This window comes from Stomoxys calcitrans, chromosome 5 (genome assembly GCF_963082655.1).
Source record: "Stomoxys calcitrans chromosome 5, idStoCalc2.1, whole genome shotgun sequence".
Classification (NCBI taxonomy): domain Eukaryota; kingdom Metazoa; phylum Arthropoda; class Insecta; order Diptera; family Muscidae; genus Stomoxys; species Stomoxys calcitrans.
This window is the reverse complement of record NC_081556.1, coordinates 151,372,038-151,398,785: the sequence shown is the minus strand read 5'-3', so window position 1 is coordinate 151,398,785 and position 26,748 is coordinate 151,372,038. Positions and strand designations below refer to the sequence as shown.

Below are 26,748 nucleotides of genomic sequence, written 5' to 3'. Positions count from 1 at the left end.
ATATGCCATTGGCATTTGGAATATTACAAAAAATATTTTTAATATATATGGCTACAAATAAAAAATAGTCAAAAAATATTAAAACCAAAAGCTATATTACAATTTTAACTAAAACTAATTGGAATAGAACCCTTATGTCCATTCCCTTAATGGCAAGTGGCAATAATGGGTTACTGATTTCTTTAAGGGTTAAGTAGATAATCTAGATTATATCACTTTGTGTTTAACATGGAAAATGGCTTTGAAAATAAAGAATAAAATTATACAAACGAATCAACTACAATATTTATATACAATTGATCTCTTCTAGGCCTGGTCAAAAGCTCCTGCTTTTACTTTGGCTTTGGCAATTCTCTACAAATCCCCACAATTAGCTTCAGTCTTCTGATTTTGTTACCACTGACACTGGCGTAGAGTTGCCACTTACACTACCCGTATTTGTGGTATTCAGGGGGGATTTGGGTGAAGCAGCCGCCGATGAGGTTAGTGTAAGACCTCCCGAAACTATGGTGGTTCCGCCTTGACTTTGACCAATAGTGGGACTTTCACGAGGACTGCTATTGCTACAGGGCGGACTAACTTGAGCGGCTGAGTGCAGGGAAAGATTTTGAGGATAGGCGCTGGCATTGAAGATACCATTGAGATTACTCAAACCCATGTATTGGGAGAGCAGCGTATGGAAATTGGGCAACTTGTAATGGGGCATTAAACCCTGAGGCAGCAGAGCAGGATTGAAGGGCTGATGTAAGGCAAAATGGGGTGGCCAGAATTCTGCTGGTAAGCCCGCGGGATGACCAGGAATGCCATGGGGAAGTGGTATGCCCAAAGGGAAATCCGAAAGACCTAAAAGAAGAGGAAGAGAGAAAATTTAAACATTAAATGAGAGAGCACTAAATGGCAAACAAAATAGAAAATTTCAAAAATAATAATATGAAGTTTAATTGAAAAAATAAATAAATCAATAAGATAAATATTTAATTTATTTTATTATATTTTACATTATTTTATTTGGTTTAGTTTTTTTTTATTTTTATTTCATTTCATTTCGTTTCTTTTCGTTTCATTTCATTTCATTTCATTTCGTTTCTTTTCGTTTCATTTCATTTCATTTTATTTTATTTTATTTTATTTTATTTTATTTTATTTTATTTTATTTTATTTTATTTTATTTTATTTTATTTTATTTTATTTTATTTTATTTTATTTTATTTTATTTTATTTTATTTTATTTTATTTTATTTTATTTTATTTTATTTTATTTTATTTTATTTTATTTTATTTTATTTTATTTTATTTTATTTTACTTTATTTTATTTTATTTTATTTTATTTTTTTTTATTTTATTTTATTTTATTTCATTTTATTTTATTTTATTTTATTTTATTTTATTTTATTTTATTTTATTTTATTTTATTTTATTTTATTTTATTTTATTTTATTTTATTTTATTTTATTTTATTTTATTTTATTTTATTTTATTTTATTTTATTTTATTTTATTTTATTTTATTTTATTTTATTTTATTTTATTTTATTTTATTTTATTTTATTTTATTTTATTTTATTTTATTTTATTTTATTTTATTTTATTTTATTTTATTTTATTTTATTTTATTTTATTTTATTTTATTTTATTTAATTTTTTTTATTTTATCTCAATTGATTTTATTAATTTATTTTTTTTTTAATTTGGATTAACTTTATAATATTCTTGTTTTATGGTACAATAATTGGCTGTTTGTGGCCAAATTATCACTTTACGTGACCCACAACGGAAACGGATACAGACGAAACTGTGTAATTTAATTACTACAACCAACATAAAAGTTAACAGTTAACCATTATAAATTCAGAATTGAATTTCTCCGACAGTTGAATGACACTTACCTTGGTCGGGTAATAAATAACCATTTTTATCTTGATTCATGAACTTTTCACGTTTACGCCATTTGGCACGACGATTTTGGAACCAAACCTGAAAATATAAAAAAAATTAAGTTAGTAAGCATCTTGGAAATACACCAAAAAAAAAAACGTCATGAGGATATTTTAAAGCCTTGACTATTTCTAAGGCATATAATTGCCCAAACCAATTATGTGAAACGCTTTGGCTAACCCCTCCTCGTGATGTAGCTAATTTACTCAGCGCCCACGTCGACAATTTTCGAATGAATAAACGCCCAATTAACCCCTTTAATCATTGTTGTACACACCAAATCTCTAACATCTCGCCATGCATCACCACCACCAACCCAGGCAACCATATCAACCATTCATTGCTCCCCTTGGCCACCCTCCATCTTCCCCCATGGGTAAAGTTTAATACAGTTACTGGCAACACCATCACCACCACCGCCGGCATGAATAACAACAAAAACCATGACAGACAATAGAATCCAATCGGAAGTTAAATTCTGTGATTTGCCTTCTATATGCCAGCCTCCACCCATTCCCACAGCAGCGACGATCCTGCTTGCTGCGCATCAGTGTAACGAATCCAAAAAGCTCTTCTCCAAAGTACCTTCAAACACTCGTCCACATGGAATGTAAAGATGTTAGACTTTGAATTCTTTGCAATCCATCTCCCTGTGGGAAACCTTGGTCGTCTTTGATGGAATAGGCGGGGAGGGGGATGAGGGTGACCATGAGTTGATGGTACTTTGTGTCTTATTAAATGCAATTTACAATTGTGTCTTCTTGTTGTTGGGCAAGTGTAACCGAATTGAATCAATTGTCTATGCTTCCTTAAACGTTTATGCCACAAACACAGGGTTCTTAAACCTTCACAAAGACCATGAGGCCACACTCAGAGAAATATGCTCAAACAATTCTAACTTTTTGACTAAGGTCTTAAAGTTTGACGACCAATCCCTATATAGTATTTAATTCCACTAAAGAAATTACCAATGACTTTTTCTGGGTGTAAGCTAATCATGAAAGTTAAGAGTAAATAATTCTCTTACCCTGATTATCGCAAAACACCCATTATTTTTAAATAAAAGACCCATCTTCATGACATGTCATCGTTGTCGTATTCATCACCATTACCATCGCCATCATCATCATCCTTGTGGCATAGCCATTTAAAGGAACAATGTAATGCATCTATGCGTACAGAAAATTAGTAATGATTTCCTGACAATAATTGCTACAAATTATTGCCATACTTTTGTCAGATTCAAAAGGAAAGCAATGATTTCGAAACTGTTCGTTGAGGCAAAATCCCACAACAATGTGATGCGATGTACTTGTAGTCATTTGAAGGATACCCGAGTACATCAAGAGCAGCCTATAACATAGTCTTTCATCATAGTCTTCCGCCCACATCCAACCCGTTCTTACATTCCGCTCAGAGGTGGAGAGCTAACATGATGAACACAATGACTTTGGGTGGGGGGAGTAAGATTAGGCATAAGCCACTTAAACAGTTGTCTATAAGTGATACACATGTCTGTCTATGTGTTTACATGTGTGGTTGATGAAAAGGACTGACTATTTTTAATATGAATGAAATTATCACCCATTTTTCCTTCGCTTTTTCTGCCTACTGCTGTTGCATATGATGATGATATGACAATTTTAATTGTTACAAGGACAATTATTAATGTACAATTAAACAAGATAATTGTTATACACAAAGCTTTTTTCATGTAAATGGGGGGGAAAAGCAATTATAAACAACTGTCATGTCAAAGAAAAAAGGCAAAGGAACAGCATATTTACACCTTTGCCAAGACAATATTGAAATACATATAAAATAATGAGTATATGAAAATGAATTGTGTTTCATAAATAGGGTAAGGACAGTTAGACAAATCGATTTTTGTAATTATAACACTATTTTCTTGAGTATAACAGTTTTATATATAACTGTTATACAGATAAAAATTATGAACAAAATCATTAGAGTAATAGTAAAAGGTTTTTTTCGTCTTTTGACTTATTACATTTATGCTTAAAACTGTTATACAGCTAACAATATCCAAAAAATTTTTAAAAATTTATTAGAAATACCAGGATTCTTAAAATAAAACTAAAAATTTCATAAAAAGGATTATAATTCATGTTCTGAATTTTTCTTAAATTGTTATACAACTAAAAGTATCAAGAATGTGTAGAAAAAGTTTTAGAAATATCAGGTTTCTTAAAATGTAACTAACAATTTTGTGTTTATCATTCATGTTCTGAATTTTTATAGATATAACTGTTCAGACCTTTCTGATAGATTTTTGGAGATATCCAATACACTTTTATTTCAATCTTTAACCTGTTGCCTTAACTTTGCAAACTATTGTACAACAAAAAATTGCCTAGAATTTGTTGAATATATATTAGAAATACCTGAACCCTTTAATAGATTTAAATTTTACCATAAGTGGCTTAAAATCATATTTTGCATCTTCCTTAACTAGTATAACAGTATTAAAATGTAACTGTTATACAGTTAAAAATCACGAAAAAACATTTTTTAGATGTTCTTAGATATCAGGAATAAAATTTTTAAATTCTAACTTCATTACAGCCTTGTATTAAACTGTTATACAACCGAAAGTTTACTCAAAAATGTAGAGAATATAATAGAAATTGCAGGATCATTTAAGAAAGTGGTTTAAATTTTTGTACTGCATCTTCCTAATTGAGTATAACAATACTAAATATAACTGATATAAAATGAAAAACATACTATAATACATTTGGAATAATTTTTGTAGTTTTCAGTTATATTATAACTTCTTAAAGGCAATGCTATATACAATACTTTAATACTTTCTTGCTGAAAAAGCTACTGAAAAGTATAGATCTAGACGATTTCGACCGTCAATTGTTTACACAAATATTCAAATAGTCGGAGACCGATTTTCAGAATACCAGCTTTTAATGAATGAACTAAACACTTAATGCCGAATGAACAGAAACCACCCAAAACAACTCTCTTTAAAAAAATCCACCTCCTGTCAGATAATAGATATCCAATGTCAAAGTCATAAAATAGACGAATAGAAATATTTAAATAAAATTTGGAAAAAAATCATAAATCAAAAGGGCAACATAACAACATACTTTCATTTGAAAAATGTTGAGGGCAAGTTTTTAAGGAACCGTCATATTCGTATTCAATTGTTTTAGATATTTATAAAAATTATAGTGATGGATCACTCCTTTGTTCTTTAGGTAGTGTATTAAGAAATCTTTAAGAATATAATTAATATAATAGGAATATCAATATAAATGTTCTTAATTTGGTGTAAATCAAGCAAGAGGTTTACTGCTTATAAGAAATTCAAATATTCTCAAAACAATTTTGTGTATATTTTTTTATTTCATCAAAATTTTCGAGTATAACAGTTTTGTAGAAAACTGTTATACATCATTTAAGTGGATAAAAAAGCAAAACAAAAATCAATTAAGTTCATCCAATGTCAACTCCAAAAAATTCCAACTTTAATTTCTTATATTCAGAATTTAACTGAAACTGTTATAAATATGAATTAATGTATATGTTTTTTTAATAACCACAAAATATTTGGAATTATTGTAAGCAGTTACAAAATTAAAAATTTTATGAAAATATGAGCTATGAACATATTTTATTCATTTTTGTCAAGTATAACAGTTTCGGACAAAACTCTTATACTTGTTGGAAATGAAATATCAAACAAATGTTAAATATTTCAAACCATCTAAAAATTTTTTCTCAAGATTTTAATGCATAACAGTTAATTGAAAACTGTAATAAACCAAGAAAAACTGTTAAAGATCAACAACATCAAAGCAAAAGCTACTTTTCCTTTAACTTTTACACTTAAATGACACAAAATTCGTATAATAGTAATACCTGGATTTGCGTTGCAATTGGAATAAAATTCCATTAAAAGCTTACATTGGAATCGGTTATCAGGCGTTAATTACTACATTCGCATGAAGTTGGTTATAACGGATATATTTGGTGAAATCAGATAGTTTCAAAATAATTTTTTTTTATTTTTCTATTTTATCCATTTTTTCGAGTAAAACAATTTCAGAGAAAACTGTTATACATCACTTAAATGGATAATAAAACAAAAAAATTATTTTAGTTCATTCTATGACAACTCAAAAAAAAACCCTACTTTAATTTCTTGTGTTAAGCATTTAACTAAAACTGTTATAAATACGAATTACTAAATTTTCTTATTTTAAAAAGCCACTAAATATTTTGAATTATTGTAAGCCGTTAAAAATTGAAAAATTTAATGAAAAGATGAGCTATGAACATATCTTGTTCATTTCTTCTTTAGTATAACAGTTTGGAACAAAACTGTTATACTTGTTTGAAATGAAATATCAAGCAAGAGAAAAATATTTCAAAATATCTAAGAATGTTTTCTGAAGTTTTTAAGGCATACCAGTTGACTGAAAACTGTTATAAACCAATAAAAACTGTGAAAGATCAACAACATCAAAGAAAAAGCTACTTTTCCTTTAACTTTTACATTTAAATGACACATAATTCCTTATACAGTAATAACTCAATTTCCGTCGCGATGAAATGCGGTAAACCGAAATTCAAGTTGAGGTTGAATCCATCTATAAAACCACTTTCTGAGTCCAACTCACCAATCCAATAAGAAGAAAATATTCTTTGCAATATTTTTCATCGGGAATCTCCAACATTCACAAAACAAGTAATGAACTAAAATATCAAGACACCCACATCGACTGAAACTAAGATTCCCCTATTCACAAAACAATGAGAACATAACTTCCTTTGCTCTTTGTTTTGGTTTGGTTTTTTTCTCCTTCTCCTATAATGCGTATTCTGCATTTTCACTTGCTCTTTTTTTTATTGTAGCCCCTTCTGTATACCTACATACTTTTCATAATTATGCTTATTACAGATTCATTAAAAGCAATTATATCATTCATGCGGGTGCAATTAACTTTTGCAAAAGACCTCACCCTAACAAAAGAGAAATCTACGAATTAATGCCATCAGATGAAACATTTTTAACAAAAGCCTTGCTGTTGATTACGGCTATCCATAATCAAGAGCAAGGCTTTTTGTTAAAAAGGAGTCTATGAGAGCAATAAGAAGGTTGGCATAAATTTCCATAAGAATAAACTAATACCCCATAAGTTGTTTATATTAAAAACTTTTCGATTTTTGTTCTGCTTTGAGCTGTTGGCAATGTTGTTGTCATTAGAGATACCATAACAAATTTCGTGTTTATAATTTAAGGAAATAGTTTTAAAACACTTTATTATATGAGGGATGAAAAGGACACACTCCTTTTTCCCAAAACAAAAAACAACGAGGGGAGAAGGGCAATTACTTAGATGAGTATTTAATAGAGATTTTCCAAATGATTAAAATGGCTTTGGCCTGGTGTTATTGTTATTAGGAGCTCAACTTTAAGCAAAACGTTTTTTTTGTCATTTCTGTATTTGCTGGACTATACAACAAGGGGTGTTTTTGTTACTAAACGCTAAGGGTGGCTTTTGGACAAACTGGTAAACTTGTAAAAATTCACACATAATTAGGGTGTTCAATTTGTTTTCATGTTTGTTTCCAGGGATGTTTGAATTGCCTATATGATGAGAGATGATAATTTGTTTGCTGTAAATCACTGTTTATGTACTTGACCTATCAGAAAAATCATACCTATTATTTTCTTTTTTTTTTTTGAAATTGAAGAGCTTATCGCATGTCCTTGTTGCTGTTTTAGGTAAATTGCTCAATAACTATGAAGTGAGATTGTACTTGATGAGAAATGACGAAAAAAAACAAATCCGTTTTTTGAACAATTTCAACATTTAATTGGTCATTGATGTTATCACAATGGCTGAATGTATTGGGCCCATAATACCTTGAAAGTATGATGTAGTGCCTTGGTAATCGCGTGTCATCATGGTGTATAACAACATTAATGCCTTTGTTTGTTTGGCACGTTTTTTATGCCGATGTCATCTGTCTGTACTTTATGGAATTCTGCATACAACCTCCCTTCTCCCTAACTTTGATGATTCTCTCACCAATTTAATCCTTGTCAATTGTTTTGTATCAATTTGTAGCTTTGTTGTTGTTCTTCTTGTTTGTTTTCCATCATAAATGTTTTCGCGTATTTCATTTTTAAACGATTCCGTTCACTCTCTTTTGAACAAGGCAATTATTTTCGGATTTATTGTGCATATGAGTTTAAAAAAAAAGGATATTTTAAGCTTGTACACGCACATGTGTAGCGGATCTAAGGATATGGATGAAGTATTCATACCAGCAATATTTGCGCATAGTATCTATGTGTGTATTGGGAGGAAATGGCTACATCATTTCTATAACTGGTTTATAATAATGTTAACTGTTCAATGATTATGTTAACTGGTCATGCTTTTTTGATGGATTAAAATTGTCTCTAATAATTGCATATTAAAAAAGATTATATGGGAATTTTCTAAAAAAAGAGGGAAATTGTAAAGGCCATTACGTTATGAGAGGGTTAAAATAAGGAATCTTGAAAAATTGTTACGATTAGCACATTGATGGTATCAGCGATTTCAAGTTATTATATTCGTTAAAATTGATTTGCTTCATGAAAGGGTTTAATAATTGCTGACTTTGATGAGGTTAGATATGAAGTTTAAAGAAGAGTTTTTTTATTTGTTTCGACCAAGAGAACCAGCACCTAAGCTTTAATTGACCTTTAAGCTTGACTTAATAAAAATGATCAATATGTTAAAAGAAATTTTAACATATTTACCGAGCTCTAAGACCAAGCATGTTATATGGTGCTGTGATTTAGTGGACGTTTCTTTAAAAATCCCTCAATAACAGCGTACTAAGCTGAATCCTAAAGATGTTATTTCTGCGCATCACAACCGTTATGAGAAAAAGTTATTCTTCAATAAATGTCATTGGATTAGATTTCTTGGGTAAAGAATATTTTTCAGCTAATATGAACGAGCAAACTTCCGCATGTATACAATCTCTGATTTTTCCAAACAAAGTGAACTTTTTAGTATCTAATCGATTATACGAAGACTTGATACTGATTGCAAATTAGGGAATGGCTCATTTACAAGTCTCAAAAATTTGTTCTTGAGTGTATTCTTTTATTTAGTTCTTTTAATCTAATGTTTACTTATTTCAATGCAAACGAATAACAGTTTCCCACACTTTGCCCACCCCTCGCCATAAGTTTCCTTTTGGCCACCGTTTCATCTGATTAATTCTTACAATTGCCCAATTGTTGTATTATCATCAATGTAGTAATTTCATTTCATTTTATTATATATTTACCTGTACACGTGCTTCACTTAAATCCAAACGCATTGCCAAATCTTCTCTTGTAAACACATCCGGATATTGGGTCTTCTCAAAGGCCCGCTCCAATTGATGCAATTGAAATGTTGTAAAGGTGGTGCGTGATCTATGTTGATATCAGACGAAAAAAACAGAGAGCAGAGAAATAAGAAGATTAAGCATTTAGGAAAGAACAAAAACAATTGCTTTATTTATAAGCAATTGTATAAATTGTTTTAAGAGGATTTTAGACAAGAAGAACAGAAACAAAACATAGCGTTTTTTTCAACATACCTTCTTACTTTACGTGGCCTTTCCATATCACCCATATCATGACCATTATTTAGACTATTCGACAGATCATCGTCGGTATTATCCACATCCAGGCCATTGTCAAGATTGTCGGGTGAGTCTTCACGTTCACGCTTTTCGGCATGTTGTGATTGACTTTGTTGTTGCTGCTGCTGTAGATGCTGCTGTTGCTGTTGATGGTGATGCTGTTGCGTTTGATGATGTTGCTGCAGATGATTATTGCTTAAATGCTGTTGTTGTTGCTGCTGCTGTTGTTGATGTTGCTGCTGTAAATGTTGATGATGCAATGCCAACTGATGGGATGGTATCAAATGTAAGTGGGTATGTAAATGTGGCAATAATGAGGTTTGTATGGGGCTGGTGGGATTGCTGCTGCCACTGCTGTTGCTATTCGTGGTGATATGATGTTGAGATTGTTGATTAAGGGATTCGGTAGAATCTGAAAAGATCATTAAAAATTAAATTAATAAAAAACTTCTTCACAATAGATATCATATATGAAAGTGACTTTTACAAACGCAAAATAACAACGCTTAGCATAACAGTTACATAATGAAACGGCTTATAAATAATTTTATATGCACATTTCTAATATAGTTACAGGCATTAAAACAACTTCAGGACTCAAACAATCGTTGACATTTTTAAAATATGAAAACAAACAGTGTAAAACTCCTTTTTATAACTGTTATACAGACAAATCAACAACCTAGATGCTGACAGTTGAGAAAAAAAGCAAAACTCTTAACATTTATTAAATATTTTGAAAATTATTGTGGTTAACAGTTTCACGAAACTGTCATACTCACAAATAGTTTCCAACAATTTCGTAAAACACTTTTATAATATATTGAAAGACAACAAAGAAAATTCCGGAATCATAAAATCATTGACAATTTTAAAACTGTAATACAAACCGTGAAAAAGGATTTTAGAAAACTGTTATACCTGTAAAACAATGACCCTGATAATAGGAAGTGTCACTTTGCTGTGTTAAAGGTATGAGAAGATATGCAGAACTCACAAAATGCATTGAAACCTTTGAAAAATTATTTGCCTAACTATTTTGCCAAACTGTTATACTCATAAAAAGTTTGCAAAATTTTCCCCGAAAACTGTTATATTCCAAAAGTGTATGAAATTAAAAAAATCAAAAGCGTGCTATGTTTGGCCAGGGCCGAATCATATATGCCCTCCACCATGGATCGCATTTCTCCAGTTCTTTGAATGATTTTTTTAAATATATATAAGTTTCGCGAAACTGTTATACTCACAGATAGTATGCAACAATTTCGGAAAAACACTTTTATAAGTTATAGATATTAAAATAAATTAAAAAAATCATTGATAATTTTAAAACTGTAATAAAAACTGTGAAAAAAGATTTTTAAAACTGTTATACTCGCAAAACAATGACTTTTAAAAATTGTGCATAAGACTTCATTTGAATTGTAATAGACATGAGTAAACATTCAGAACTCTTAAAAAGTATGGAAACCTTTAAATCATTTTTTGTATAACAGTTTCACAAACTGTTATACTCAAAAAAATTTTGAAAAATTTGTGTAAAACACATTAGTAATATAATTATAAACATTAAAGTAAATTCAGAAATCATACAATCGTTTACAATTTTAAAACAGAAATAGAAACATTAAAAACTCCTTGGTATAACTGTTATACACGCAAAACAATGGTTCAGCTTTAGAAATCTATACGCAGCACTTTGATAAAATTTTTATAGACATGAAAAAAATATGCAGTACTCAAAAAATTTGTTGAAACCTTTAAAAAATGTATTGTATAACAGATTTATGTAACTTTTATACTCATAAAAAAATTGAAAAAATTACTTTTAATACTTTTTGAGAGTAGTTATACACATTAAAGGAATTTCGGGATACATCAAATCGTGAATAACACTTAATACAAGACCAATGTACAAATAAATAGCAATTAATACAGTTTAAACGTTATATAGTGAACACTCATTCGAGTAAACACCAGTTTCATATGAACACCTACATTTCTGTTTCCCGAATCGAAAACAGCGAATCTGTAATAATAGTTACACACAAGCGTTTAAAAAACAATGTTTTTTGTTATAAACTCAACCAGAATTTCGACTTTTTTACCTAACCAAAGGACAGCTATTTTTAAAATCATTAATTTACCATTACTACAGAACAAATTTTACTTAATCAGGATTTCAATCCTTATAAGCGTTAAAATTTCTAAAATGCAAGTTTTTATATTTCCATAGATTATTGTATTAAATTATAACAGTTTTCTCAACAAAGAGTTGTCAATTTTCTGTGACAAGCGGTCGTTTTCGGCATAAAACGAGGATGTCCCCTTGTCAAATTTTTATCAGGCAGCACTCAATGGATTTGGTGAGAAGTTTGTTTCACTCCGATAGGTTTTGTAATGGGATGTTTGGGAAACAATAATGGACTTTATAACAGTTAAAAATTCATTTCATCAAAGTTAGAAAATATGTCATACTAAGAAATTCAATTTCTTTGAAGTTGTAATTGCTTAAATTGGCAACATTAATAAACTTTTACATAGTATAACAGTTTCAAACTGATTCTGTACAACGGTTGCAATAATATAGCGACTGATTCTGATGTTAATAAGATTGGAAAAGAGACAATTTAACTTTTAAGTTTATTTTATATTTTTGTTTTGCTATCAACTAACAGCTGTATAACAGTTAGAGAAATATGACAATAATTTTTTGTATAAGTAATAATAAAAGTAAAGAGATAGAAACACTGTGAAAAATTTGGTTACTGTTCTGCGCTGAAACCAAGACTCTTCCTTATCTATATTTGCTTTACGTCTCTTACTTTTACATGTGTTATACCATTTTATTATAAGGAAAAAATTAATATATACAGCTTTTCTCCCAATAAATTATAATTTCATTTTAAAATTATTTAATATAACTATATTTTGGTAAAAAAAAAAACATTGTTTAAACCACTTGTTTAACCACACATACCAAAATTCAATAACATTGGTTTAAGTTTTACACAAAGTACGAGTACAGAAAAAAATTAACAACCTTTTTGTATGCAAATTAGTTTAACACCAGGTTGTACCAGACAATATGTTACTCCAACACATGCATATGGAAATAATTGAATTACATTGAAGCTGTAATGGATGCCTCTATCTATCTAATGCAAAACCATCATGCCAAGGGATTAGATTGCAATAGACTCGTTGACATATGTGTGGTTGCTAGATGTAGATGTAGAGTTTTAGAGAGTGTCAAAATCCCTCTATGCACTAAAGATGATCAATGTTTTAAGTGCTGTTGGTTGCATGACCACTGGCCACTACTTGAAATTCATGAAAATGTGGTTAGAAGGACAAGCCCTTTACAATGTAAGCTGTTAGTATATATAATGGAATATTGGAAAATATACTGTGAATTAAATTTTTGGTTTTATATACTTTTAAGCACTGAGAAAATAAATGTTTATGAGGCTGTAACAGACAAAACAAAAAATAGATGTAGAATGAAGATTGTACTGTAAAATGTTCGGTATTTTCATTGAGAATTCTTAATAGAGTATTTATTACGATTTTCGACATCCATACCAATCGCTTAAAAAATCCCTTGATATACGAGCTGTAAAAGTTTATGGATAGATTTACAGCATACCTATGCAAAATTCTCACAAAGCTTTAAAATCCAGATTCTTTTGAAGACAAATCGGTAGATCAGTGAGTATAGAAGCTGTATGAGGTTACGGAATGTAAGATTATATAAAAGAAATATCTTAATATGGACAGCTTTGGCCCACTTACAATTTCAACCGAATTGAAGCAACTCAAAGTGTTTGTGCAAGATTCTAATCTTACTGTACACTGAGATTATACCTTTACCCAAGAACTACATAGAACTATGGCCCATTTACGTATTGTGTTCTGTAATTCCTCCATCAACTGTAAACGAGAGGAGGTTCAATTTAAGGTCTTATTCTCTTTTCGATTCCTATCGAATCAATTCTGTTTTTGTGAAGCACACATGTTTGCAGAAGATGTATAAAATGTTAATGGTGGCCTTAGAAAAAATCTTCAGGCAAAACGTTGGGATTTTAAACCATGGACTGTCTAGGATTTACGTGTGGGCAAATACCAACGATTTGAACATAAATCCTCCAAAGTTCAGGTGTTTGTTTAATAAAAGTCCAATGAAATATTGAAGATTGCGACCCGTTCAAAGAACCAGCTTATATTCAGGTTGGTATAAAACAATACATCGAGCCAAAAATTCTATTTCAGAAGAAAGTTAGTTTCTTTTTAGTTGTTTTTCCGATTTACGATTAACTTCAAACATTATTGTTATTTCTTAATTAAAAATCATCTCCAGCTATAGTTACTAGTTTAAGTTTCAAACAAAAAATAGCGAAATAAGAACAACTTAATGTGTTACTTCTATTTCCTTTTGTTTTTTAATATGTAAAAGAAAACAAGTAAAAGCGTGCTAAGTTCGGCCGGGCCGAATCTTATATACCCTCCACCATGGATCGTTTTTGTCGAGTTCTTTTCCCGGCATCTCTTCTTAGGCAAAAAAAGGATATAAGAAAAGATTTGCTCTGCGATATCAAGATATGGTCCGGTTTGGACCACAATTTTGTTATATGTTGGAAACCTGTGTAAAATGTCAGCCAATTCGAATAAGAATTGCGCCCTTTAGGTGCTCAAGACGCAAAATAGAGAGATCTATTTATACGGGAGCTGTATCGGGCAATAGACCGATGCAGACCATAATAAACACCTACGTTGATGGTCATGGAGGATTCGTCGTACAAAATTTCCGGCAAATCGGATAATAATTGCGACCTCTAGAGGCTCAAGAAGTCAAGATCGCAGATCGGTTTATATGGCAGCTATATCATGTTATGAACCGATTTGAATCTTATTCGACGCAGTTGTTGGAAGTAAGAAATACGTTATGCGAAATTTCAGCCAAATCGGATAGGAATTGCGCTCTCTAGAGGCTCAAGAAGTCAAGACCCAAGATCGGTTTATATGACAGCAATATCATGTTATGAACCGATTTGAACCATACTTGGCACAGTTGTTGAATATCATAACAAAATACTTCGTGCAAAAATTCATTTAAATCGGATAAGAGTTGCGGTCTCTAGAGGCTCAAGAAGTCAAGACCCAAGATCGGTTTATATGACAGCTATATCAGGTTATGGACCGATTTGTACCATACTTGGCGCAGTTGTTGAATATCATAACAAAACATGTCGTGCAAATTTTCATTCGAATCGGATACGAATTGCGCACTCTAGAGGCCCAAAAAGTCAAGACCCAAGATCGGTGTATATGGCAGCTATATCAGGTTATGAACCGATTTAAACCATACTTGGCACAGTTGTTGGATATCATAACAAAACACCTCGCTCAAAATTTCATTCCAATCGGATAAGAATTGCGCACTCTTGGGGGTCAAGAAGTCAAGACCCAAGATCGGTTTATACGGCAGCTATATCAAAACATAGACCGATATAGCCCATTTACAATAACAATCGATCTACACTAATGTGAAGTATTTGTGCAAAATTTCAAGCGGCTAACTTTACTCCTTCGGAAGTTAGCGTGCTTTCGACAGACATACGAACGGGCGGACAGACGGACGGACATCAAGAATATATATACTTTATGGGGTCTTAGACGCATATTTCGAGGTGTTACAAACAGAATGACGAAATTAGCATACCCTCCCTCCTATGGTGGAGGGTATAAAAATTAATCAAATGAGCTAAATATACAGTTATTAAAAAACTGTTCAAACAGGTGAAATGATGTGTTTGTCTGAATCGGGTAAATGAAGGGGTTTTTCCAAACAATTGAAGGCATGGATGTTCTAAACCGTTGAAATGACTGTTTGTTGAAACCATTGAAACTACCAGTGTGTTAAACCGATGAATAGACCGGTTCAAAATTATTTGTCCCTAGGTATGAAAAGCCCATATGAAAATCACCGGTCATATGGATAGTCAGAAGACTAGTCACTGGTCGCTGAAAACTGGTGAAATCGCCAGTTTGGGATTGGTCGCCTGGCCTGCAGGGCATGGGCTTGGAGATATTTCGCTCTCTAGCACATATACTCAAGACTGCTCTTAGTTCAAATTTTACTTAAATTGAGGAAATTTTTATTTTTTTTATGAAAAATTTAACTAAAATTGAAAACATGCTGCCAGTTGAACAAACTTGAACAGATTTTAGAAAATGTCAAATATTCAGTAAATTAAGGTGTTTGTGGAATTCCCTAGTTCCCAAAGTTCCCTACAGTTTAGTTAAATTTTCTAGTTACTTATAATTTTAACAATTTTAAGAGTATACAAGGAAATTTCTCATTCATATCGATTGAACTTTTTTTCAGCGTTTAACCAATCTTTTCTTGGACAAGGTTAGCATTTTCTTTCAGTTTTTTTTTTGCTTAGTCTGTTAAAGTACGAAAAAAATTTAAATACCATTTCAATATTTTAGGTAAACATTCGAAAATTTCAAGTACTCAAACAATGAGTCAAACATGAAATGATACGGCAGCAATTCAATGCATTCTGCATTCATCATCCTTTTTTTTGTTTATGGGAAATCGCTGGAACTGTGTAAAGTAAAGTAAATACATAAATAATGGGTAAATTGCCCATTGCTATTCAATGAAGGCAAAGTTGAAGAAGAAGTGAATGAATATCAATTGAAATTGAATTTGATTTGGAAGTTAAACAATGCAAAAAGGACTTGCACACAACACAACACGCATACCAACAAACGCCACTTAAACACACAATCCAAAAGCTTTAACTTAAGAATCAAGCAAAAAGTATGAATTGCCAAATAATTGGTAGGGGTTGGATGGGAATTGATTCCTTGATTTTTTTTTTCTGTTTTGCAATCTTGGCATGAGTAAAAGTAAAGTGCTTGAAAACATTTGATGAAAAGTATTACAGGGCGAGAAAAAATTGAAAGGAAATACAATAAACAGCATATGAGCCTTGCAAGTCAAAAAACAAAAAAAAATTTGGCGCGCGAAAGGTTTGCTAAACAATTTCAATAAGCAGAAGAAGAAAAAGCGAAATGTTACAAAACTCAATCAATAAAATCAGGTTTTCTTGCCAATGCTTTCAGCATGAATATCCCTTTTAATACATTTTAAGGTTTTTGTGTCTCTTTCTCGCTCTCTCTCTCTCTCTTAGTCCTTTTATGATTCTATACATGCTGCCATAATAGAATTATTCATGTATGTTGTTTACACGTTTCTTTTTCTCTTCTTTTTTGTAACGTGCAAACACGTTCACAACCTTTCACAACCCATAATCAACCTTTAATGAGCCTCAAATTAATAAATGTTTTCCCCATACAATTTAAAACGAACGATACGTCTGTGCTTCGCAACAGGATAAGCTTGTTTTGCACAGCATGACACCAATTTTTATATCGTAGCAGGACGAAGCGGCAAATGTTCCAACAACAGCAGCAGCAAGCACAGCAAAAATCCCGCGATTCTATTTCGAACTTATGGAAAATTATGCATTAGAATCAATTGAAATCTCTTAGAGGTGTATGTATGCGGCTGCATGTGTGTGTGTGTGTGGAGGATACAACGAGGCACACCGCCAGGATAATTTCGTACTCAAATTACATGGAACATCATCAGCAACAGCACTATCAGTGGTATAGCCATCGTCACCATCAATGGCTTTGCAATCATAAGCAAATTATGAAATTTTGCTAGCTTCATAACCAGATCTGTCTAACCTCCCCCCTCTCTAAATTGTCCTCCTCTCTACTCAACCTCCACTCAAAAACTACGGCACCAAACTGACTAAGATCACACAATTTTTGAATTTTAATAAACGTCACAGCCAATACGGCCAATAGGTGGTGGTGTCCATATTCACATGATGAAAATCATGACACTGATGATATCCTGTTGAGCTTTTATCCTTGCTAAAGGAAAAAAAAAGAGAAATGCAAAAACACAATAACGTTTTGCCTTCATAGGGTTCGTGAGTAAGCGAGAGAGAGAGAGAGGAGGCAACGAAAACAAGGGTGCTCATATTGGGTGCTCTTCGCATAGGTGTCAATTTCATTTAGGAGGTGCTCATATCACCCAAAAACAAGCTATTGAATTCTTTTTAGGTGTTCTGTAGTGGTTTTGTATGCCCAAATCGAAGGCAGCACACCACCAAGTGTTACGTACAGAGTGTGAGAGAGACCAATTATTGGGTGTAATTATCAACTGGGGAAATTGCTCTGCATACAGCGGGTGGTGGTAATGAGATATGGATATGAAATTCGAAACAATATTGAATTAGTGAGCTGAAAGAACCAAGTAAGAGGCAAAAACTTTAAAATTAAAACTAGGCAGAACCCGACCGAGATTCGAACCTGGGCACATGGAGCAGCAGCGAGAGCCGTTGCTGTGGTCTAGCGTTCGAAGCCATCAATACAACTTCCAAAAGATGCACACAAATGACATGTGTATGCCATGGGAACTAAGTAGTGGTATAGAAAAAAAGTCCATCACTACAAAGAAAATCCATGCCGTGGGAAAGAACAGCTGATGTGATAGCTGTCTGACTCGTGTCGTGCTTACAATGTAGACACGCCTTTGCGGTATATTCGATGTAAGAACGACCCACCAAGGTGTGGTCCTTGAAGCCTCCTCACCTAATGTGGCCGATTAGTTATTCCAACCAAATGGCGAAACGCACCCCATAGTGGTTGGTTGTGATCTCTGGCTTTCCTTTTTTATTACAAAAATCTCCGATTATTGAGCTCGTCTCGAAAAAGAAACAAACGAAAAAATTGTGAAATTAAATGATCTTCGCTCTAACAGGCAAAAAAGAAAAATTGTAAAATTAAATGATCTTCGCCTTAAGAGGCAAAAAAAAAACTTGAAAATGGATATTTGGGAAACATAAATCAACTAAGGTAAATCTTTACAGCCAAACCGTCTAAGCTTGGGCAAATTCGACCACTCCATTGAGATGCAGGGGGAAACTTCTTCTACCCGATGCAAGTTTAAGCTCAATGATAAGGAATCTCCTTTTCATAGCCTAGTCCGAACGGCGTGCCGCAGTGCGACACCTTTTGGGGAGTAGCATGGTACCTCACAAATGTTGCCAGCATTAGGAGGGGAAAGGTGAGCTTTGGTAAGATTGACAGTTTTTAACAGACACACTTAGACAATTTGAAGTCCATTGTGTTACAGTAGCGACAGACTAAGGCCTCTGGTGGAAACCGAATCCACGACCCCCGCTCTGGAAATCCGATCACCCTACCAACTCGGCTCGAGGGCGCCTAGGAGGGGATACTCATCGCTGACAGTTTTTTTTTTCACAGGTTTCGAAGACAGGCTTTCGGCGTCATAGGGGGACAAGCAAACTTCTGCGCAATGGTGGCCTCCATCTGGCGTATAAGGTAACGTCCAAAACCAAAAATGTTCGTCTGGATATCAAAATCAGCTAAGATTGCAGTGTAAAAACAGATGAGATTGGCAATTACTGAACAAAAAGGGATAATTTGCTTTGTTTCCTAATCGTTATGCGAGTAGAAGAAATTTTTGGAATGAAAATTAACTGAAAGCCGATTTCAACCTTGACTTGGAGACACTGATGATGCATAATGCTATATTGAAGCGTTTTAGGCAAGCTGCATCTAAAAACAATTTCACATTTTGTGAAAAATTCATTAACTAAGAGCCTCTTAAAGCAGCAAAATATCTTACCGACTAGCATTTTATAAGGAGTTTGAGCTAGAACTGCCAGAATATCGATGACACTATCGATAATTTATTTTTTGTCTAAATATCGATAGATATTTTTCTTAACGATACCATCGGCATAGTTCAGTCTATTGCAAAATTGAACAAAATTAGCGATCTGAACCTGAAGGTATCCTATAAGATACATTGCGCCTATAGAGGGCGCAATTTTCATCCGATTAGGCTAAAATTTTGTACAATGCTATCTCTTATGATTTCCAACTGACTTTATTAAATTTGGTTTTTTGTTCTTTCGGTGCATTGATCACGGGAAATGTTCTTTTCACTTTCATTTGAAATTAAGCATCGATACTATCGATATTTAATGTTAGAAATATCGAAAATATCGAATGATGCGATTATCGATAGTTTGTCAACTATTTGGGCAGACAATAGTCTCTGGGAGCAATATAGGATTTTCGCCGTCCTACCGACCTTTTCGCTGTTCCACAGGGTTACATGAGCAAACGCCTTCTCTGAGGATGGTACCATCCGCATCGTTTTGATGCCGGGCCATATCGGAGTAACTGGGGATGAGAAAAGGACGATTTGGCAGTGAAGTTTTGAGAACTGCTGTCAATAAACTTGGTTAACCCGAAGCTTTTCGGGTCGACGCAGTCCGAGTTAAGGGCGTGGGCTACGAATGCTCATGTAACCCTGTTCCACAGGAATGCTCATGTAACCCTGTTCCACAGGGTTACATGAGCATTCGTAGCCCACGCCCTTAACTCGGACTGCGTCGACCCGAAAAGCTTCGGGTTAACCAAGTTTATTGACAGCAGTTCTCAAAACTTCACTGCCAAATCGTCCTTTTCTCATCCCCAGTTACTCCGATATGGCCCGGCATCAAAACGATGCGGATGGTACCATCCTCAGAGAAGGCGTTTGTCTCCATCTTACTTTCCGAAACTATTCGTGATCTTACCGCCTTGGTTGGTATTGCCCTGATGGCCAGTTTACTGTCCTTTAGGATATTCACCTTCGACGTTCTAGCGTGAATACCACACCACCTCACGCATTGCGTGATTGACAGAATTTCGGCCTTCAGGAACGTATTATAGTCAGACAGTCTAAAACAGATCTCAGTCCCTGTGTTTTCAATGAAAACCCAGGCCCACTCTGTCCTCTAGCTTTGATCCATCCGTGTTACTGAAAGAAAGTAAGAAGGAGGTCGGTATAGCTTTCGGTATCATAACGGGACACAAAGGACTACGAGCTCATTTATGTAAAATCAGTGCGGCAAGTGATAGCATGTGAAGGGCATGAGGGGAAGAGGATGAGACGTTGGAGCATTTCATATGTCATTGCCCGGCATTCGCTGCTAAAAGACGCTGTTCCTTAGGTGGGGACAAAATACCAGAACCATACATGAACCAACTTAAGGACGTGGTATGAAAAGCCATTAAGGATTTTGTCAGTCGCACGGAATTCCTAACTTAAAATTTTCTTTTTCGAGGTTAGTTTTTAGATCGCACTACAAGCCTCTTACTGGCTTAGGTGTATGTCTATAGTGGCATGGGGCAGATTTATATCTGCACCTTCTTTTCAAACCAACCTTACCTAACCTAAACCAATTTATGTATTCTTCGTTTGTTTCTCTTTCGAGACGAGCACAGCAAAGAAAAAGACAGAGATCGCAACTCTATGGGAATCGTAAAAGTGGAGTATACCGTGAAAATGTGGCTACCATGCAAGCATGACACTAACCTAGTATGATACCTTTTACACTAGCTATCCTCCTCCACCGCATGTATTTTTACTTTGTATTGATGGACTTATTTTCCACACAACTACATGAACTCAATTGTACACACATGTTATTTGTGCATCTTGTGGAGGTTGTATTGATCGCTTTGAATGCAAGACAACGGCGGATACAATCGGATACAAATTGCACCCTCTATAAGCGCAATGTATCTTAATGCATACATTCAGTGTCGAATCGCTTATTTTTGTTAAATTTTGCAAAAAATCAATATCAATACCATCAATACTTTTGTCAGCTCTACCGCCAGCACTACCAAGATGCTCATAAACGTCTCTGACTTTTAAAGAGTACTACTGACCATTGCATTTTTTCAGATCAGGGTATTTCATGCATAATACTTTCGAATCCGCATAACTGTAATATGCTTAAGGGAAAAATTCCGCTTAAGTGAAACATGGGGGAAAGAGGCAAAATTTTTTGGTGTTACTGTTGAAATCGGATAAGTGAAACGCTAAAAACACATCGATTTCGTTTCACTTATCCACAGTTTATCACTTTAGCGTAGTTCGGATAAATGTAATTCGTTTCCAATTAAGCGATTTAAGCATTATTGCAAGCGAATTTTCACCTCAAAGTATTAATGCTCAGTAGAACTTTTTAAAAGTCAGAGATAACCATAATATGTTTTTGCGAATTTTATTGATGACACAATTTTTTTAAATTTCAGTTAACTTTTTTACTCATGCGTGAAGATGTTGCATCAATAAGGCAAAATCGTTGTTGGGTTTTATAAAACGGTGTTCCAAGGAGTTTAATAATCGTTTTATGACCTAGCGTTTGTTTACAAGCTTAGTCCGGCCTACCTTGGAATACGGTTATGTGGTTTGGATCCTCATTCTACAAGTGCTACTCAGATATGATTGAATCAGTACAGGTACAATTTCTTCTTTTGCACTTAGGTGCTTACCATGGAATTCGACTGAATATCTTACCCCCTGCAAGAACCATTTGAACCAACTTATTGACTTACCAACGCTCGAAAGTAGGCGCTGGATGCTTAGGGCCCTATTCATTGTGAAATTATTGCGTGGTCAGATTGATTCCCAATTCCTAAGTGGCGAATTAAATTTTAATATTCCTCTCCGAAATACTCGGCATTACATACCTCTTAGACTAACTTTAGTGAGATCTATTTACGAATTAAACAATCCATTTCGGTCTTTGTGTGATGTTTATAACAAATTGTATAGTAGTATATCCTTCACCGATCTTATTCGTGTAATAAAGAATTCTAACCTTCGTCTGTAGTAGTAGGAGGTAGCCGCCTCGGTCGCCAGGGGCAGGTGTGAGTGACGTGGTAATGAACGAAATCATTTTCAGTTTAGTGGTATCATCATTTAAACGATTTTCGCTTAAGCGAAATCAGTTGCATTGAATAACACCAAGCATTATTGATTCTTTCCATCAAGTTTCACATAAGTGGGATTTTTCACTAAAGCATATTACAGTTATGCAATTTCAACTGCATTTAACAGAATGTAAACTTAAATTGCATAAGTGAAAAAGTCATTCGCTTTAGAAAAAAATTATGTAAAAACATATCTCTTATCTTGTCATTTTGCTGATAATTACAATACCTCTGATTGTTAATGAGCATTGCTCTTTTTCAACTCCAGTTATTTCATATATATATAGTACGTTGATGTGAAAGTACCCTTTACTTATGGATTAATGCTTAAATGAAACGATTTTCACTTATCCGAACCACGCTTTACTGAAATTTACGGATAAGTTAAACAAACTATGAGCATTTTTAGCGTTTTACTTATCCAGATTCGACTGTAAAGACGTAAAAATAAGGTTTCACTTATCTATCCAAAAGCGGAGTTGATAGCATGCTCGGATTACCAGTGTGGAGTTCGTGGGTTCTATCCCCACCAGAGACCTTGGTCAGATGCAACTGTGGTTTCACAATGTATTTAAAATTGTCTAATGGTGATTGCGATTGAGCCAAAAAGTGTAAATTTGCAAAATGTTGTCCCGTATAAGTGCAACAATAGTGTAACATTTTTTTCAGAATCAAAATCACCATAAGTGTGTCTGTAAAAGACTACCATTCCCAAGTTATCCATTATTGCACAATGAATTGCACTTATCCGAACTAAGCTCAACTGAAAATTGTGGATAAGTGAAAGAACTAACAAAAGGCAGATGTTTTGCCAGATTTTACCTACTTTTGAAACAGTGAGCTGTACAAGTCCTCACTACGGTAGTTCCAAATATGCTAAACGTCTGAACATCGTCGAATATAACTGTTATGTATACCGGTCTCCCGATTTAGGTTACTTAACCCACAAATTGTGTAATTTTTATTATAAATCGATGAAATTTAGAGCAGTGTATTGTAAAAAAATTTATTTAGAATTAGGCGCATATCCATCCGGAAGTCCACCGTAGCGCAGATATTAACATGTCCGCCCATGACGCCAAACGCCTGGGTTCGAACCCTGGCGAGACCATCAGAAAACAAATTTTCAATGGTGGTTTTCCCCTCCTAATGCTGGCAACATTTGTGAGGCACTATGCCATGTAAAACTTCTCTCCAAAGAGGTGTCGCACTACGGCACACCGTTCGGACTCGGCTATGTTTATAGCCCCTTATCATTGAGCTTAAACTTGAATCGGACTGCACTCATTGATATGTGAAAAGTTTGCCCCTGTTCCTTAGTGGAATGTTCATGGACAAAATTTGCAAATTGTTATACCCTGCAACACCACTGTGGTACAGGGTATTATAGATTTGTGCATTTGTTTGGAACGCTAAGAAGGAGAAGAGCTCGACCCATCGATAAATATACGCATTGGCTTAGAATCACTTCCTGATTCGTTTTAGCTATGTCCGTCTGTCTGTCTGTCCATGTATTCTTGTAATCAAGGTACAGGTCGCATTTGTTTTCCGATTTTCACAAAATTTTGCATAAGTGTCTTTTTTTGTCCAAGGACGAATGCTATTGATTTTGAAAAAAATCGGTTCAGATTTTGATATAGCTCCCATATATATCTTTCATCCGATGTGCCCTTTTAAAGCTTTAGAAGCCACAAATTTAATCCGATCCTTAAAAAATTTGGCACGAAGTATTTTTTTAACGACACCTAAAATGCTTGCAAAATTTTATTAAAATCAGTTCAGATTTAGATATAGCTCCCATATATATCTTTCATCCGATATGCCCTTTTAAAGCTGTAGGAGCCGCAATTTTGGTGTGATCTCTACCAAATTTGGCATGAAATGTTTCATCATAATCGGATCAGATTTATATATAGCTCCCATATATGACTTTCGTCTGATTTGACATATAAAGGCTGTAGAAGGCATAATTTTTGGTCCGTTCTTTACAAAATTTGGCACGAAGTGTTTTTTGTGACTTCCTAGTATGTGTGCAAAATTTCATCATAAAGGGATCAGATTTATATATAGCTCCCATATGTACCTTTCGTCCGATTTGACCTATAAAGGCTGTAGAAGCCACAATTTTGGTCCGATCTTTACAAAATTTGGTATGAAGCGTTTTACCCAATATTCTCATATGTGTGCAAAGTTTCATAAAAATTCGTCCAGTTTTAGATATAGCTCCCATATATATCTTTCATCCGATATGGCCTTTTAAGGCTGTAGAAGCCACAATTTTGGTCCGATCTTTACAAAATTTGGCATGGGCCGTTTTTTTCAACATCCTCAGATGTGTGCAAAGTTTTATCATAATCGGATCAGATTTATATATAGCTCCCATATATATTTTTCATCCGATATGACCTTTTAAGACTGTAGAAGCCACAATGTTGGTCCCATCCTTACAAAATTTGGCATGGGCCGTTTTATTCATTGTCCTCATATGTGTGCAAAGTTTCATAAAAATCCGTCCAGATTTAGATATAGCTCCCATATATATCTTTCATCCGATATGGCCTTTTAAGGCTGTAGAAGCCACAATTTTGGTCCGATCTTTACAAAATTTGGCATGGGCCGTTTTTTTCAACATCCTTATATGTGTGCAAAGTTTCATAAAAATCGGTTCAGAGTTAGTTATAGCTCCCATATATATTTTTCATCCGATATGGCCTTTTAAGGCTGTAGAAGCCACAATTTTGATCCGATCTTTACAAAATTAACCATGGGCCGTTTTATTCAACGTCCTCGTATGTGTGCAAAGCTCCATAAAAATCGGTCCAGATTTGGATGTAGCTCCCATATATATTTTTCATCCGATATGGCCTTTTAGGGCTGTAGAAGCAACAATTTTGGTCCCATCTCTACAAAATTTTTCATGAGATTGTTTAATTGACATCGCAATACGTGTGCAAAATTTCATCAAAATCAATCCGCCCGACTTTTGCCTTTCCTCACTGGTTTTATTTGCTGGCGCATATCCACAGTGGTGCTTAGACTTGTATACAACTTTATTGTATACAACTTATTGGATTTCAGGACCCATTTTTTGAGTTTTTTTTTTGCTTTTTTTTGTTTTTATATGGATTGCCCAAAAAGTAATTGCGGATTTTTTAAAAGAAAGTAAATGCATTTTTAAAAAAAATTTAGAATGAACTTTAATCAAATATATTTTTTTACACTTTTTTTTAAAGCAAGCTAAAAGTAACAGCTGATGACTGACAGAAGAAAGAATGCAATTACAGAGTCACAAGCTGTGAAAAAATTTGTCAACGCCGACTATATAAAAATCCGCAATTACTTTTTGGGCAACCCAATATTATTTAAGTTGAATTCGATATATAAAATATCATAAACTCATATATGTTAAGTCATAAATCATGAATGATTCCTATATAAGTTAAAGTTGCAACAAAATACTAACAATTATAAAACCTATTACATATTTATTTTAAAAATTGTGATTTATATAAATATTTACTGAAATTTACTAGAATTTTCAAAATTTTTGTTTAAAAATTTAGTTTATTCTCTTAGTTTTTATATTTTTTTATAGCTTTATATGTTTAGATTCTTCTTCTTTCAACTTCGATATCTGGAGCTACAAGAAGACTTTTATTTCTCATAACTAACTTTTTTACATTTGCAATAAGTCACTTGATGAGATTTTTCAAAATCACCGTCGGCATTTTGCTCAACATCAACTCTCGCTATGATTGGTTAAAAAAAAAAAACTTACCGCTTCTCTTCGTTTGATTTCCCAAAATCTGATCAATGCTGTAGACAGCACGTGGTCGCGATACAGGACTTTCTTGTAGGGGGCGTATTACAGGAGCCATTATAGCATGGGAGGCGGTAGTTGTCATCATGTTATAAATTGTTAAAGGTTTTTGGAAAACTTTTTTATATAACAAATTGATTGGCAAATTTTATTTTCAATTTTCGTTTAAACATTCACTTTAACATTTAGAAGCACTGTTTGTATATCCACCTTGTTTTTCTTTTTTAATTGCACTTGTTTTTAGAGATCTTTTTGTTAATTATTTTAATTTCATAAATTTGTATTCCTTAAGCAATTATTTGGATGCTTTTAATGTGAGGGCAAAATTTCTTTGGTTTTCTTTGTTTGTGAATTTTTTATTATTATTGATTTATATTGTTTTTCTTTGTTCCTTTGCGAAGGACGTAATGTTCGTTACG

The 26,748-nt window shown here is 33.4% G+C and overlaps 1 protein-coding gene across 1 annotated transcript; it reads right to left on the bottom strand.

Annotated features, from left to right (window-relative positions):
* Positions 1-26,748, bottom strand: LOC106094059 (homeobox protein orthopedia). The gene is made up of 5 exons (XM_013261230.2): positions 26,288-26,748; positions 9,571-10,027; positions 9,274-9,403; positions 1,887-1,974; positions 1-843 (listed from the first exon to the last, which is right to left on the bottom strand). The coding sequence occupies exons 1-5, from the start codon at positions 26,415-26,417 to the stop codon at positions 377-379; spliced, it is 1,272 nt and encodes a 423-aa protein (XP_013116684.1). The 5' UTR covers positions 26,418-26,748; the 3' UTR covers positions 1-376.

Bases quoted from the DNA above. Each gene is read 5' to 3' on its own strand.
- LOC106094059 (XM_013261230.2), bottom strand. From the start codon at position 26,417: ATGATGACAACTACCGCCTCCCATGCTATAATGGCTCCTGTAATACGC. The intron at 10,028-26,287 runs GTAAGTTTTTTT...TGATCTTTTCAG, and splicing joins AAATCAAACGAAGAGAAGCG to ATTCTACCGAATCCCTTAAT. The intron at 844-1,886 runs GTAAGTGTCATT...CTCTTCTTTTAG, and splicing joins TTATTTATTACCCGACCAAG to GTCTTTCGGATTTCCCTTTG.